The 17,589-nt window shown below is 41.5% G+C and overlaps 1 protein-coding gene and 1 long non-coding RNA gene across 20 annotated transcripts in view; one reads left to right on the forward strand and one right to left on the reverse strand.

Annotated features, from left to right (window-relative positions):
- Positions 1 to 17,589, reverse strand: part of EPHA5 (EPH receptor A5) — a 200,144-nt gene that overhangs the window by 11,617 nt on the left and 170,938 nt on the right. For 18 of the 19 annotated variants that reach the window (XM_088163773.1, XM_088163775.1, XM_088163787.1 and 15 more), the window contains 7 exons: positions 16,991 to 17,058; positions 15,495 to 15,620; positions 14,289 to 14,474; positions 10,685 to 10,746; positions 9,683 to 9,892; positions 7,765 to 7,914; positions 3,097 to 3,290 (listed from right to left, as the gene is read on the reverse strand). In XM_088163773.1, coding sequence (XP_088019899.1) covers positions 3,097 to 3,290; positions 7,765 to 7,914; positions 9,683 to 9,892; positions 10,685 to 10,746; positions 14,289 to 14,474; positions 15,495 to 15,620; positions 16,991 to 17,058 — 996 coding nt within the window. Of the gene's footprint in view, positions 1 to 3,040; positions 3,291 to 7,764; positions 7,915 to 9,682; positions 9,893 to 10,684; positions 10,747 to 14,288; positions 14,475 to 15,494; positions 15,621 to 16,990; positions 17,059 to 17,589 lie in introns of all 19 variants that reach the window. The other variant, XM_088163783.1, reaches the window with a different exon arrangement.
- On the forward strand, positions 75 to 17,093 carry LOC148223994 (uncharacterized). The gene is made up of 2 exons (XR_015803238.1): positions 75 to 306; positions 13,540 to 17,093. It is a non-coding gene; the product is annotated as an uncharacterized LOC148223994 (long non-coding RNA).

Consider the following 17,589-nt stretch of genomic DNA (forward strand, 5'->3'; position numbering starts at 1 on the left):
GCGGGGGGGTGGGGGGAAGAAGGGGGTGGGGGGATGGGTTTGGGACGCCGACAGCATCCAACGAGACTGCAGAGAGCAGCAGTGCTCCAGCCACGCTCCGGTCCTGCAAACAGAGGTACACTCCTGCTCCCACACCCTCACTCCAGACCCTGCCACGGCAACTGCTCCCTGCTCAACTACACCATGCACTGAAGAAGCAATAAAAAATAACCCTTCACCTCGACTGGTGCACCGATACAGTACCTGGCACAAGCAGGGTCCACCACCCACTAAAGAGGTGCAGAGAGCAAAGAGGACTTGTCCAAGGTAAGCCAGGAAATAGACCAGACCTGTTCCCTGCTTTGTAGAAAGGGACACACAGCTAACACAAGCCTTACCTAAAGATTATTACCCACAGGTAAAAAAAAAGTAATTTCTGGTCAGCCTCTGATGGTGACTATTACACTTAAAAGACTTTCAACTGGAAGGAGAGCTGGGGTATTATATTATTATAGCACTTCAGGAATCTTCATATATTTTATGAGTACATTAGTATTATTTGTTTATTTAATAGCAATGCTGACGGGTCTAATAAAATGTGAATACTTGCAGTGCCAAGAACATAATGGCTTCCCATAACATTTTATACACATGAGAAATTCCCAACTTCTAAGTAATCATAATGAGAAGTGGATTTTCGTGACTGTCAGGAGGTACCTAGTGATATCATAGCACACGCTGTAGTGTAGAGAGTGACTTTCCTCCCTTATTTGCATTAATGAGAATTTCCATAAAGAACACATCAGATATATTTAAAAAATCCTTTACAGCTGCTCTATATTGAAATTATGATTCATTTGGAATTACTATGGTCTGGACACAACAATCTATGAGAACAGAAACACAGCCCCAAAGCCTGACTATTCAGGTGCTCCATCCATATCAAAAATATCCACAGCAGCTCTTGAAAGGAGATGTTTGGAATTGCTTGGATCCATTCATGGATTAAAACATCAGCAAAGTGCTTAGCAGCTCAAGGAAATGGTTTTCTGCTAATTTTCCTCATCTGGCATAACAGTTTGGTATAAAAGAGTGCTGGAAACACCACGCAACAGGCCTGGAAAATAACTGTTTTGAGTTGGAAATAAAAGAGAAACCTCACATATTTTATGCAGTCATAAACATTTTCCTGCAGGTTTGCTGGCACTGACATTACATCTAATTGCTAATGAGAATAAATTCTTCAGATCGTAAATTGTACATGTAAAATAGCCCAAGGAACTAGATGTATCTCATACTTAAAAATTAACAGAAATTTAATGTTCTTATCTTTCAGTGCATGAAATGCCATGCACAGGGACATGCCACCATGGGGATGTCCAGTTGCAGCAGGTGAGATGTGCCATATCCTGCTGTACAAGGTTCACTTGGAAGGCATGGGCACAAATGACTATAAGCTCACAGCAGTGTATCTGTTTTGGCCCATACCACCATTCTAACCGAATCTTATCTCCCTTGTTCCTGTTTAAAGAAAACAACATATCTTATTTTTGTCTCTCCTCTGAGGATAAACTTTTCTGAAGAGCCTTTTCCATTGTTAATCTGGAGAACTCCACTGCCATCAGTGAAACAGCAATAATATACATATACACATACACATACACATACACATACACATACACATACACATACACATACACATACACATACACATACACATACACATACACATACACACATATATATATATATGTATAAAAAACTTCTTTATGACCTTGCAAGGACCTGCGTAATTAACAATACTGATGGCTCAAAAGTAAATGTGTGCTGTACTGGTTTGAAAACAAAACCAGTGAGAGACTCCAAGTTAGAAATACAATTTAATAGGAAAAAATGAGAAAAAATAAAATACATGCAATAGTATAAAAGAAAACTACTGACAGTGTCAGAATACAACCTGACACCCCGTCAGTCAGGGTCAGGGTCAGTCAGGGATTAAATGGTGGCTGCAGTCCTCCTGGAGTAACAGATGCTTCAATTGAAGCAGTGGTCCTGTAGAAGAGTGCAGTTTTCTTCCAAAGGTCCAGTGATAATGTGCAAAGGTATGATTTTCCTCTGGGATCCAGTGGAAAGGGCTGCTCTGATGTTCCAAATCTCAGTTTTTATCTAGGAAGGAAAGGCTTGGCTCCTCCCCCTGGCTGGAGCATCTCCCAATGGGATGATGCAATTTTATCAATCATGCAGTGGGACTCAATGGCCCATTAACAGAAAATATCCTCCTGGAGGAAGGATGGGTTGTGGAAGAGATAAAGAACACTGCCCCACCTCGTTTCAACAGATGGTGATAGAATACATACTTTTGGGCACATCTTTACATTGTAACCCAGGACATGTGCTTACATAGTAAAAGTATGAAAAAAGTGAAAACAGAAAAAGCCTCTCCAAGACTATTTAGCTCTTTCTCCCTGCATAATAAAGTGAAGATTTATTTCTTGATTGTGTTTACCTTACTTGTAGCTGTGTAGCTATTCAGATTCATGTTTAAATACAAACTGGCTGCTCTATTCACTTAATGTGGTCTCAGCAAAGGGGTTGTGAACAGCACTTTGGGAACCAGAGACTTCCTCCTGCAATTACCAAGACTCTCATGACTTGCAGTGGTGGCTTGCATGCCGGGGAATAGTTGGGGAAGGATGTACCTGGACATCTATGAGCTTTGCATATCCTAAGAGTTTCCCCAGGAGACACTCTTTGTTTGTATTACAAAGATAAAGTCAAGAGGCAGATAACTGGAGCAGTATTTACTATCTACCTCATGCACTCAAGTCTCGCCTTCTCTAGCAGGTAGTTTTGTCACAAAGTACTGCTGAAACTCCTGTTTGTGAAAGACAGACCACGTTAATTTTTTGTGGCAGCACTGCATTAGAGTGAATGAATTGCTCACTTGGCTGACAACTGCAACAGAAAAAGTTGATATGAGACAACTCCCCTGGACATTACAAAATTGAAAGAACATTCACCCAAGAACACGTGCAGGCTAAATAATCAGAGGGAATCTAACCTGGGTATTTAGACAAGGAACTTGCTCTGAGAAATGGTTCTGGGCTGAGTCTGTACCTGCTTGATGCATTAACCAATGTCTTCAGGCTGCTCGGGTTACGGATGAGCTTGTCCAACATGCTGACAATTTCGTCAAACTTGGGCCTGCTGTTGCGGTCTTTCTGCCAACAGTCCAGCATTAGTTGGTAGAGAGCAGCAGGGCAGTCCATGGGACTTGGCAGGCGATAGCCTTCCTCCACAGCTTTAATCACCTACAGGACAAAAAACACAAGGCTTTTCTTCCCCTCATCTTTTTCTCAAATGCAAATTGACTTTAACATAGAACTTTGGGATCAGCAATATGCTCACAAAAAATCCTGCCAGCTCCAACTCTGCACACAAGAGGCAAACTCAGTAAGCCTCTCTATCTTTTATATTTTCTGTGGGATGGGTTGACTAACTCTACTTTTAATCATTGCAAAATTAATCTAGAAAGCCAATGCACTGCTGCAACCAGGGGCCCAGATTGCCTGGTTGCATTTGTTCAAAGCTCAGTTGTGGTCTCTATGTTATATACCAGGAAACTCTTGCAGCCTATGCTAAATCCATGAAAAAGAGCCTTCAGGGCTTTCTGGCATCTTCTTAGAGTGCAGTGATTTTGTTTATTCAGATGTTGGGCTCTTTTTAAATGAAAAGGCATGTGCTAGACCACAAATTTGTATTACAGTAATAAAAGTCTGACTGTATTTCAAAAGAGACTTTGAATGCTAATTGATGGATGGATTCAAGGCAGAGGCAGAACAACCATCTCATATATCATTCAATACTGTCTGGGTCTAGCAGTTTCTTAGTGTGGCCACATTTCTGCCAGGAATTTACAATGTCAGCCCAAGAGTATGTAAATTAAAACCAAGGGAGCTGTTGCACTGATTTCAAATACAAACCATCTATGATTTTATATTTAAAACAAGTGGTATGCATATGTGTTGCCTGCCCTCTCAAAAGGCAGAAATTAATAAATGAGGGCAGAATTGAAGAATGCAACTTGTTTTCCCCAGTTTGGGGCAATTTTGTGGCAGGGCTTTGAGCCCAACAGTTCCCATTTTGAACTATTACAATTTTCAGGAGAATGTAGCTCATGTTTCAAGCCACAGGGTTCTGTATCTGTGCCAAGGGAGTCATGGCAGCCCATCTTCATGCCCTCCACTCCTAACATTCCTTGATGAAAAGGAGCTGGAAGCAGGTATTTGCTATGTCCACATAAAAACCACATGTGCTTCACTGTCCGTTCCCAAGACTACCTCAAATGCTATTCATTCTAGGCACTGTCTCACAATTTGAAAACATCCTGTGTTGAAAAAGAAGCCTCTGTGGTTAGCCTGGAAGTTGTTATCTTGGTCTTTAGTTACTAAATAAGTAGTACTGGATGAGCTGTGTCAGGCTAGCACTGCATTTCAGAAGGCTTCAAAATTCAGGAGTGCATGGATTGTTTTTAAACTGTCCTTCATCATAAAGCTTTTTGTTAAGTGTAAGAGTAGCAGGAATGAGCCAGGCCAACTGAGCAGCAGTAGTGGGAACCTCAAACTCTCTGAGGATGTGCATAGCAGAGAAGCAGTTAGGTGAGGCTTTATGATCTCCAAGGGTAAAAAGCACATCAGATCTGGGCCGCAACATGTGCAGTCCCTTTGTGCCCATCTGAGATTCAATCTGTCAGTGGAGCAGTTGCACCACTCTCCACCCAATCTGCACTTGCAAAGCAATCTCTTCTATTGCCTGGTTGCTGCTCCCAGGTCCATCACACTGTGCTATTTATACTTTCTGTTCTTCACACCATGCTTTTCAGCTAGTTCCTGATTCCAAATTTGCAGTTGTCCTATAAAGAAAAAGCTTCAGTGTGGCACAGCCATGAGAATGTTATTTGCTGTGTCCACGTCTGTATTTATAACAAAAATGGGTCATCCTCCAACTGTAGCAGAAAGAAAATAGTAGCAAGACAGAGAGCAGACCATCTGGCACCAGATCAGAATATCTGAACTATATCTGCAATGGGGTTATGTATGCTGGATATTCCTGGCAGTAACATCACAATCAATAGCATTAACTCAATTTACAGGACGTCATTTGTCCTGGTGATACAATGTAAATGGTATCAAAATACTGCAAGAAGCTAGGATGCTGAAATACACTCTTGCATTTGAAGGTGCCTTCAGGCATCTAGCAGTAAGAGGAGCAAAAAAACCGAAACAACAAAGACTGAGTCACTTGCAGCCACCACAGTGATTAAAAATAAGAAAATGGGACATTTGCTGCTCCATTCATTGGTGTGTGCTGCTTTGTAAGACTTGAAAATTCAGAATTTGCACCTAAGGAGGCATTTTTGTCTCTCTTCCTCTTCTGGACAAGCACTATTCAGTTACGGATCGGGGTGACTGAACTGGATGTTTAGGATAGGACAATTTGGGATAGTCTATTCCAGTAAACCAAAGCAACACGCAGTAGAGTTTTCATATATTCACCAGTCTGAACATTAAAAGTCAACTACCGCTATTATTTACCTTATCAACCTGTGCAACACAGGTCACAATATTCCTCTCAATAATTCTGCATCAAAGCCTTATCTTGTGGTCAATCCAAAGCATATTTTTAGAAGGCCATCCAGAAACCAGCATGACTTTAAAACGTGATTTATAGCCTTAAAACATTTCCTGCCCTATTGCACTTCACCTCCTTTAAAGCAAAGCATCTGTAACATGGTGAGAATAATTTTGCTCATCATCAGCTGTGCTTGAAAATGATGTGCTTTAAATACAAGTCATTCAACAAGAAACTTGTGCAAGAGAGTCCAAAATTTATGTGACCCTTTTCCTCTGCACAAAAGCCAATGCTGTATCTAACACCACTGACTCTTCTGTCAACACAAGTAGAGGAGGAAAGGAGGCCTTCAGTAGCTGAAGGAGGAAGAATTGCATGAGAAATGTGCCACAGCACTGAATTAAGTTCCTATGCCACCACCATCCAGGTATTTACCACCTGCATAAAGGGCAGAGGCAAGTAACACAGAGGTTATACAAGCAAAGGTTAAGCAGGAACTGATGCTCATAAACATCTCACTAATCCTTTGTTTTCTGCTTTCACTCCAGGTAAGTCTGTGCCCCATAGGACACGGAGGCATTTGGGCTTTTTGGAACAGTTCTGTAAAGTGTAGACGCTCATAGTGTTATGATTCAGACAAGGGACTCCCTATGTCACAGAAGATCAGTACACTGGCACCAGCCTCAGTCTTAGCCTGGCATTTACTGAACAACATCTGTGCTATGCCAGTGCATCAGCATTAAAAATAGTTACAGTGTGAATGAAAAAGCTTGGCTCTCAACTGCTGCATTCTCTGCACAGACTATGGAAGCAAGTCCCTGTATTTGATTAAGATAAATCCCTGTGTAGGTATATGCTGCTTTACTGAACTTCCTGCAAATGTGACAGCCTCAGCAATACAGGAGCAGTGGGGCATTCATGCCAAACAGTGTGTTCAGGTCCCTGGTAAGAAACATGGCATGACCATCTCAAAGGTACCACTTGTTTCCACACTTGGACTCAAAGTGAGATGAGACAGCTGCTCAGCATGACAAGTAGTAACATCTACTAATGGTAAAGCCTTGCTAACAAAACTCAGGAAGAGCAGAATGTTCAGCCAGAGTCCTTGCCTCCAGTAAAAAAGCAGAAAAGTAGTTGGAATAGGAATGCTGCTCAAAAAATCAGAAAGGATGAATCACCAAGTATTGTGACCAGAGGAAACCCATCCAGCAGTAGGATTTCCACAGGTAGCAAGGCTGTCCCACATACCCCATGGCGAATCTGACCTCGTGACTAGCTGGCATTCTCAGAGACCTTTACAAATCATAGTTCTCAGAGATGTGAAGAAGAAGGAGGGATCTAGAAAATCTGGCTACCCCAGGCTTAAATTTTTTTAGCCTTAGACAAGGACATATGTTGATGGTGAGATCAGGGTAGAATGCAGCCCTGCAGTAGGATCAAGATATCCTTACCCAGGCTGGGATTGGAGCTGCAGCCAGGTGGGAGAGAATACTCCCAGGCATCTCACTGTTGGGTGAGGGTGGCCTCAAGATCAGAGGCTTTAGAGGGCACAGAAACCCAGGAGCAAGGGGACACAACTCGAAGAGTACTGTACAATTGAATGAGAACTTGTGTAAGCAGAGACTTACAAGATGGTCACAACCAGAGCAAAACTATTCTCTTGAGATCAGCAATACAAGAACAACCAAGATGCAGCTCTGTGGACTGCTATCACTAGATCAAATCATTCAGCTTTTCTGCTAGGAAAAAAAGCCCTGACCATGACTCTCTTGAGTTTCTGCTTTATGTGGCAGCAGGGGTTTGAATACACAACTGAAATACTGCAGTTTATCTGCATCTATCCCCTGGCAGGCCTTTGTCATTAAGCAGAGGATGAACAGGCTCCAGCTCTAACATCATTAATGAAGCTCCAGAGGTCTGCTGGGGGAAGCAGGCTTGCCTCCGTGCAGACACATTTCCCCCTGAATACAGCCCGTTCTGGCTTGCTGCGAAAAAAAGAACATCAAATGGGAGGATCATTTCTGTCTGGCATGGGGGAGCAAAACCATTTTTACAGCAGCACTCCTCCTCTTGTCCCCATTGTGCCTCTCTGATAGCAGAATGAATGCTGAGCCCTCAAAGTCCCATCACACAGCTGCTCCAGCACGTGCTTACATCTTGGTTTGTCATTTCCCAGTAAGGTCTCTCGCCATAGGACATCACCTCCCACATTACAATGCCGTAGCTCCAGACATCGCTGGCAGATGTGAATTTGCGGAAGGCAATTGCTTCAGGCGCTGTCCATCGAATGGGGATCTTCCCTCCCTAAATGGAAAAGAAATTGAGAAAAATCCCAAAAAATGGATTGCAGAGGAGGGCAGAGAGCATGCAAAAGAAGTTGAAACAGCTCTTCTCAGAGCACCAAGGGATGTTATTTTCTCTCTGGAAAGAGACATCGAATTTTAAAGTAAATCTATTTGACAGCATGGGGCCCCTTTCCACATTATCTCAGCCCATAAGCATTTGTAGACTGCCAACTAATTGGCTGTCCTGAAGGTCTGTGGTTTGAATGTTGTTTGAATGCTGGGACATGTATAGGATCAACATCTCAATTATGTTGCACGGGTTGGTTAGGGAATACAGTTCCTCCATTTCTGAGAGCAAGCAGGGGCAGAACAGACAGGTCTGAAGCTGAGGAAGACTTTGATCTAACGAGGGCTTCATGCAAATTGTTGTGGAAGTAATTCCCTTTTTTTTTTTTTTTTTTTTTTTTTTAATGCAATCTTGGTTCTGCAGAGAGATCTGTGTAGCAGGCATGGAAATCTGTGTGCACAAAGACCAGGCTGCTTGGCCTCTGCTGTGGGACTGAAAATGATGCCACAGCTGTCAAATGTGCTTTGTTGTTTCATTTTCTCCTTTCTATCATTTAAAAATCAAACTTCAGATCAGCTCTGAAAAGGGAAAGGGGAGAGAAAGGAGAGTCTGGATTAAGGAATACTTTTCTCATTGGGTTTAAAGAGTTGTCTCTCTTGATTTATATAAAAAAATATTTTGCTGTGAAGTCCCTTCCTCTCTATGTTGAGCTAAATATTGGAAAGTCTCCCTGAATGCCCCCTAACAGTGTTTGTTATTGGAAAAAGACAGGATTTGGAACACATTTTCAAAGCAACTTTTGAAAAGTCTCTTCTTTCCATAATTACTTATTCACAAGCTCAGCAGCACACGCCTTAAGTGAAGGGCCAGATTCTCAGCAGTGCCAATTAGCATACGGCAAAACATGGGAGCTGCAGCAGGGCTGGCCAAGCCTTCCTTGCAGGGAAGAGCCAGTCCAGCTGTGTACTGAGTCCCATCACAGGGCCATAACTGACAAAAGCTGAAAGGCCCTTTCAAGATGTCCACAGGAACAGGGAACATGACTCAAGACAGCTCCCACCACTCACAAAACAATATCCTTGGAAAAACACATAAGACATGTCCAAGGTGTGCCAATCACTGCCATTAATACTGCAGGCTGTCTCCAAGTCTGTGCTGTTGAAGGTGGGTCCTGTCTAGCCCCTCTCTTCAATGCCAGTGCCATGTGGGCAGAGCAGGGACAGAGCACTGAGGTTGGAAAAGCTCTTTCTTGGGTTGGGAGAAGTTACTCTCAACTGGATAATGCTGAGGGCAATGTGCATTATTTGCAGTGGGCATTCATTACACACTTACTAATGTTTTAAAAGGGTCAAATTGTTCAGAAGACCATGGCTTACACCACAGGATGGGTGCCTGGCAAAGCAACTGCTCTTTCTTCCCTTTGGTATTCACCAAAGAGGACAGAGTAGAGCTTGGAAGCATGGCAACTATTTGATTCGTGTACCCAACTTAAAACTTCAGAGCTATTAGTTAGCCTCTGTGTTATTTGGCCATCCCCACTATAAAGGCATTTGCAAAATTAATCTGGTGATGATTAACTGTTATCACTTGATCTAACCCTCCTGCACAGTTTAGAGGCTCTGAGATTGTAGAAACTCTTTGCTAGAGAGCCTGCACACCAAAATGTGGCAAGAAATATGTTTCTCTTAAGCTCAATCAGTTTGGTATCCCCATAACTCACCCTGGTTGTGTATGCTGCTTCAGGGTCATCTTCTAGGACTCTGGAGAGGCCAAAATCTGACACTTTGCAGACCAAGTTGCTGTTGATCAGGATATTCCTGGCGGCCAGATCTCTGTGCACATAACCCATGTCAGACAGGTACTTCATTCCTGATGCGATGCCTCGTAGCATCCCAACCAGCTGGATGACGGTGAACTGCCCATCGTTCTTCTGCAAAAGGAAGGAGACATTTGACGAGTTGAGAGCCTCTGCACCCTCAGCATTAGTGTGTGCATGAATAAAAACGCAAAGGCGAGTCTCCAAAGAAGGAAACCAGGAAAATAAATAATTCATTATTTTCATGCTCTGACCACAAATCTTTTCTAAGTTTCACTGTTTAGATTAGGATCTCTAGAGACAAAGCTAAGGAAATGTCGTTCTTTAAATTTGAGATCAAGGAGTGAGCTGCATCTAGTGGTAACTGATGAAGAGACTGCGCCGGGGAGTGAACATGTGTATAAGGGCACCAGGCTGGGCTGTTTCTCAGTAAGGCAACTGAATGGCATCAAGTTGGATGGAAATCCTACCTTTAGGGGTTCATGAACACTTGAGGGGGTAAGGGCTTCTCCCCATGTTGCCACATTGCATTTCTAACCATTTCCCCACTCTCCTTTCTCTAGCTCTTAGATTTCATAGAAAAGCTCTGACAAGTCTGGGATTTGTTATGCTGCAGTATGGATCTGCTCTTGAACAACACCACATTTTGCAGGATAAGTTAATACTTCCACTGCCTTCTAAAATAATTGTAATATCCTCCAATTTATTCTTACCTGTTTCTATCATTGCATGCACCAGATCCTTCATGACGCTGTGTAAATGCAGATCGAAGAGACAACTGAGCTACTCCTGCCTCCAGACAGCACCAACACTCAGAAATAATTTTCACTGACATTAACCATCTACAAAGAATCCAAACCTTAACCAAGTCCCCAGGTCCCCCTGGAAAAAAGATCTAAGTAATACCTTTAAAAATGTATCCAGAGAGCCATTCTCCATGTATTCAGTCACTATCATTACTGGCTTGCCTGGAAAAGAAAAAGTGCATGAGTTTGTTAGGAATTTATCTAAAAAACATGAGCAATAAAAAAGTCTTTTAATACTGTCTCTGCATCTGGATATACAGCCATGCAACAGCAAATATAAACCAAGACGTCTGTCCCAGCAAGATGACAAAAGTTGTTCCCAGAATATATAGAGAAATTGAGGATATATATATTAGGTTATAAATTATATAGGAAATTGAGGAGGAGGGGATGAAAAAGTAATACCACATTGTGGATGGGGTACCAAGCCCTAGACTATTTAGATGAAGATTAAGAAGGATGTAGCAAGCTGAACCCAGGCAGCCTTGTTCTTGTCTCTACCAACAAGCTGAAAGCTTGCAGAGGCAAACTGCACACAGCAAAGTCTTTGGACCCTTCCCTCAAGCTTCAACACCCTGAAGTAAAAACAGGAACCCAAAAAGAGCAACAAGGATGATTTGAAGCTTGGGCTTGGTAGCCACCAAAACCAAGACTAGGCAAGGACTGGACTTCATTCCATAAACACATCTGGACATAAGAAAAGGAATATTACACTGCAGAACAAAAGCTCATTAATTGTGGAATGAGTGCAGGCTAAATCAAAGTAAAAGTTCTTAACCAAAGACCTGGTCTCCTAATGTTGACAGAAATAACAAAGTTTTTCCAAATCTGTTTGATTAATTTTCATGCCCGAGTCATTTTAATGATAATTATATCTAGTTTTTGCTCAGTTTTTATCTAATTTCTCACTAGCTTGCCACAATGGTGTAGCAATAATTAATGTGGTGTGCCCCAGCCCTTGTAAATTCAATGAAATCTTACACGAACATGTAAATTATTTTTTATTTTAATCAATATTCATTTGTTAGCATGAAGCACAGACAAAAGAGGAGCTGTCAGTTATTTGTAAAGTGCATTATAAATGTCTTTTATAGAAATGACAATGAGAGCTGCCATGTGTCATAACATGCACATAAAGGTAAATACTAAAAATCAGCACGTCCTACCTTTAGATAGATCTCAATTTTCCCATTTTCGATTACATTAACTATTTTGCCTAATTTACTGCTTAATTATGTACATAGCAAAGGTAATTGTGAACTTGTCAATCAAATACTCATTGCTGTGTAAACACTACCTTTGCAGCATGAAGAACCTGTGCTGCTTCAATTCTTTTAAGTTACTCTCACAGCTGTTGCCCAAGCTTGAAACTTGCCCAAAATATTACTTTTGATATGAGAAATGCACCTTGGGACCATGAAAAATATTGCTGAATACCAAATGAAACAATGGGCCCCATCTTTAAGAATGACAGCCATCTGTCTATGCACAACACAGGCTGAATGTAGGAGGATGGAGAGATCTCTGGACCCCCTGCCATTGGATGGCAAACATGCCTGTGGCTTTGCAGGGAAGAAAAATCCAGCGATATCTCAAATGTTAAAATTTTTGTTTGATTTTAAAAGCTAAACACCCAACTGTAGCATGGGGTCCCTTATCTCTGACACTTCAAGGCAGTGCTGCAGTGAGAATGATATGTTGTGCCACCGCCCTGGGGAACCTCCTCCACACTCCTGCCTTTGGATGCTGTCAGAGAAAAAAAAGTTAAGATTTCTGGCTCTTATGTTTCATTATCTGACTGCTACAGGTTGGCAGCAATCATGGAACAAATGAACCCCATATCCAAGAGCATGGAAATAAAGACAAAATAGGTAACTTTCAACAAATTAAATTAAAAGTAAACATCAGCCCTTTTAAAGTGCTGGGTTGATTCTCTGTGTCATCAGGGCTTCCTCCTGCTGGCATTACATGGTCATAAAATATATGTGGATGACACTCATGTCAGTGGTGTGCACCTTAATGCAGTGTGCACACCATCAGTACAATGAAATGGGATGCAAATGAAAACTGTCACTACCTTTGTAAAGCTGAGGGTTTGTCTGCACGGGGCCAATGATTAGTCAGAATTAACCAATGTGTGCATTTGAACTATATTAGTTAAATACAATGATATTCTCATTCAGAATTAAAAATGGCCTAATTCAATTAAACTTAATTTACTTCCAAATTAAATAATGATGCAGTAAAGACATTTTACCTGAAAGATCTGACTCTATGAAAGGCCAATGACTGAGATACTGAAGAGTAAAAGAAGTTAAATACTTTGAGAGAGCAGAATACTTTGCAATTCATAAAGGTTGCTTTCGTCCATGCAAAAGAAAAACCTATGAAGATGCTACAGATGTCTGCTGGAAAAAAAATTTGAGTGCAGTAAACAAACATATACTGAGCTAATGAGAAGCTCTGGGTGTGTACATCCCCCTGAATCCAAACTCCAGTTGCTCCAAGTCCAATTAAGAAGCAGAGCTCCCTGTGTTCCCACAGCCTTTGGAGCAGACACCCACTTTATATAAAAGGCAGCTTGCTAAGGAGGCACATTTTCACTACAAGTGAAATGGGATTTCCAACCATCCCCATAGGCCCCAGCAACCAGAAAGACTCAGGCCCATGCCAGCAGCAGCTTTCATGGATGTATAATCATCACTCGCTCCCTGCTCAATATTCCACATCCCTGCAGGGCTAGAAATTGGAGCTCTTACACAGGGTGTCCCCAAGAGACTTTGATATTTATTAAAATTTTGGGAGAAATCCATTTTGGTTATCTTTTTCTTAAAAGTTTTAGGAAATGCAATTTCAAGGAAAAATGTGAAAAAATCTGTTGGTTACAAAACAGCATTGATTTTGTGGATATTACAAGGACAAACAGCTGAAGCCTCTGTACTTTTTCTATTGCAGCTTTGAAAAAGAACTAATGTTGGATGCACTTCCTCTGAGGAATGTACTGAGTACTGAGAGCAGCACATGGCCCCAAATGCCATCATCTGAACAGTAGCAGCTAAGCAAGCTCTGACATTGCCAAACATGAAGGCAGGAGGGGAGACAATAATTCACACCTGTGAGGCTGATGCTTCTTCACTTAAAATACATCTTAAAATAAAGAAGTAGCTATTTTCAACAAAGTAATCCTTGATGCAAATAATGTAGATCCTCCAAGGCTCTAAAATGGATGAGTAACAAAATCTCTACATATTCTCCACGGCCTCAGCACAGCATCACCAGTCTTGTCCTGGGCACATTTGGATGTGCTGTCTCTTTCCCCACCCTTATCTTTAGTGCATATTGTAATTTGGAGAACTGAGCTGAAAAAGTTATAGAGGGCTGTTTTGCTAACTGAGCAGTCAGACATCAGTAACTCTCATGCTGGGATGCCTTCAATCCTTCCCATACACCAGCACTATGGACAATTATTATCAGGGGCATCTCTAGCAGATCCCAGAGGGAGCTTACTTTAATTGTGGTTTTATATATTCCTGTCATCTTCACCTACAGTCCTGCTCTTTTTCCTTGCTTCTGGAAAGCAAAACTTTTTTCTGGAAATTATGAAAAGTGTATTCAGAACAGGCATCACCTAAATCTTCCTCTCTTAATCAACTCTCCCATCAGACAGAATTCACAGAGAGCAGTCCACAGCATGTTGTACCTACTTTTTGTGACGACACCTTCCAGGTGGATGATGTTGGGGTGGTCAAACTGCCCCATGATGCTTGCTTCTCCCAAGAAATCTCTTCTCTGTTTCTCTGTGTACCCCACCTTCAGGGTTTTGATAGCCACTGGAAACTCCCGCTTTCCCTGCAGCTTCAGCCGCCCACTGCAGACTTCTCCAAATTCACCTTCAGAAGAAAATGCAGAAGAATGGGATCACACCACATCAAGGGAACACATGATGTGCCCCTGTCTACATGATGCAGCACAGCCTTGGCTAATGAAAAGCACAAAGGGCTGCCCTGCGTCCATGGATATGAACTGCTGAACATGGCAGTGATGACTACCTCAAACAGCCACTGTACCACAAGCCAAGTAATTTATAAGCACAAGAAAACTTTGAGTAAAAATGTAATTTTCTTATATTTAAAGAGCTATGCTTTATATTCCACTGGGCTTTTTTATAATTTGTATCATTTTTGTCTACTACATGAAAGAGTCCTCTCATATCCTATATCACTGTTCTGTGTGGATAGCTGTAAAACTCAAACCACTTGCTTCTTAACCTTCATTTGGTAAGTTACATAGATGGAAAGCTGTCAGCCTTTCACAGTAACTTATCTTTTTATAGACTATAAACTCTTTACAATTTTATGACTACCTTTCCCAAAAAGTAACCTAAATGGATTTTTTTCTGATGAACACTAAATTACGTCCAAACCCACAATTTCAGAGGATAGAAAATACTCCTAAGGTTGGATGCAAGTTGAAACAAACAACTTTATTGGAAACAAAATGGGAGTTTCTTCTTTTAACCAAAGAAGTTTAAAGCTTTGGACTTTCGCTTGTGCTTTTTTAATGTCTCAGGTGACCTCTTATTTTTAATTTTTGCTTCAAGACTGACCTTAATGTTGGGGGATAAAAAGGTTCAAATGCTAAAAAGAATGTGAAATTTACGTGACTCCTTTCCCTTAGCATCCATTGAAACAGCTCAGCTGACCATTTGGGACCATTTTCTGACATAGTTCAGCTCCTGAATTTCAAAACTGCAGACAATGACAGGTCTGTCTCAAACTTCAGCTGGGACATGCTCACTTTCACTTGCAGGGTATCTAAGAGTTCAAATATTTATCGGCCCTTCCCAGATCTCTCATGTTAAGAAAGCCAACCCTTCACATTGCTAAGGGTCGTGGAATGTATTTCCATACCAGCTCCAATAACTCTTTCAATGGTTATGCATGAAGCTTCAATTTCCTTAGCAAACTCATGAACAGCTTGATTAGGGTCCTCGTAGGTGTGGGGGTCAACATAGGTCCTCACTCCAGGCAGCTTAACTGCAAACATAAATTAAGCACATTTAATGGCACAAGACATCACAGAAAACGGGCATTACACACGTCTGTCCCTTGCACTCTGCTCTGCTGGAAATTTATTTCTATGATGAAAATGAGTATCATTCTTGAAAAAAGACAGTTAGTTTATATGTGACATACGTGCAACTTCAGCATATTTAGAAAAGCACAATAGTGCTCAGCTGGAATGATGTGCAGCTAAAAATCTCTTTTGGTGCTGTGCAATGGGTTGGTGTGGTATCTGGTAGCAAAGAAGCCCTTTCTGGAACTAGAGAGGGCACACCAGGAGGAAAAGTACAAATAGCAAAATGCTACAGTAGGAACTTGCATAGCAAGCTGGATGGACGGCGGTTGATGGAGAGCTGAAATAAATTATGCCCTACCAGTCACACATCAGCTAATCAATCACCCACATTATTTCAGACAGAGTTACTGAGATGTAAAGGAACTGCATATTTGCAGTTGTTCAAAGCTTGTGGGTTCTATCAGTATAAATATAATCAATAGCAGGCTTTTTCTCCGGGACTTGAGAGGGAGAAGTATTTTCATTATCCATATTATAAGTTTGTTTTGACAATCATTAAGGCTACTCACATGAAGAATTGTTCATCAGTCTAATGAGACAGCTACATTACACTGTGGCTCTTAATTGATTTGCGTCCTGCTGCCTTCATTACATAGCACTAATGGAAATTTGACTTTCACTCATGATGTGTTTGCCTTTTCCATCCCAAAAGGCAGCTCACCGTTACCTATCTCCAGATTCCACAGCTCTTGATGAAGGAAGAACTGATAGCAACCATGAGATTTACTTTCTGGCATGACCGCATAGGGGTTTTCTATACAAGGGCATTAACACAGCATTTCTGAAAGCTCCCTAGGTGCAGGAAATAGGTGTTCCTCACACCTCTGCAGAGACATCCAAGTTGAAGAACTGCAGTGGGCTTGGCCCTCACAGCTGGATGGGGTGAAGCAAAGGTTTCAAACAGGTATTTTGGACTGATGCATCCAGACCACGAAAATGTTGAGTATGTTATGTGCTGAGTAGAAAAAATTAATAATATCTTGGTTCACACAGCAAAGATGGAGGAACAAATCAAAAATGGCTCACTAAAAAGATCTGGTGCAAACATACAGGTGTGAATAGCTCAGCACATATAAGGACTGTTCAAATCTTCAGTTCTCTGTGGGGATTGCAGCAGGTGCAGGTGGGGACTGCTTGCACAAAAAACCCTTTTGTGAATTACCAGCAAAAACAGATTTTTCTTTTTTTTTTCAGGAAACTACCTCTCAGTTGAATTTCTCATTACCACAGAAAGCCAAAACCTCATATATGTTTGCTCTTTACTCACTGTGGCCATTATGAAAATGCATCTTTTCTTCTTCTGGATCTTGCTTAGCCTTGCTATAACCACATCGCCTGGAGAAATAAAACAAAAACCACACACAACAGAAGGGTATTTTTGTCTCTGGTATGGCAGAACTCCTTTCTTTACTTTGAATCACACAATGCACAAAAAACCAGAGCAGTGACAAACCCAACCTCTCTAGCAGCTCTATTGCTGCTGTCCCAGTTTTAGCTCATCAAACTAGCTGCAATTTCCCTAATGGGATTTAGGGCTCAAGGCCCATAGATTTTCAATTGGACTTTTGTTTCCAAATCCCACAGATGCTTCTGAGCAACTCCACTCTACCTGACATTTAATGCAGCTATTATTAAGAAGAAAAGAAAGCAGGAACAGGAAGGACAATGAAAGGGAAATGGGATGAAACATTAGAATTAGGTGATAGTTTTGCATTAGCATTAACTGTCTGCTTTGGTGGCATTTCTGAGATCTGCTTCACTTAGACAACCACATGGAAGCCCCAGGATAACTGCATAGGCAAGAAAAATTGCCCCACACACACACACACACTCACACACTTACACACACGCATATTTAAAAATATG

Source organism: Sturnus vulgaris, chromosome 4, assembly GCF_052056855.1.
Source record: "Sturnus vulgaris isolate bStuVul1 chromosome 4, bStuVul1.hap1, whole genome shotgun sequence".
Classification (NCBI taxonomy): domain Eukaryota; kingdom Metazoa; phylum Chordata; class Aves; order Passeriformes; family Sturnidae; genus Sturnus; species Sturnus vulgaris.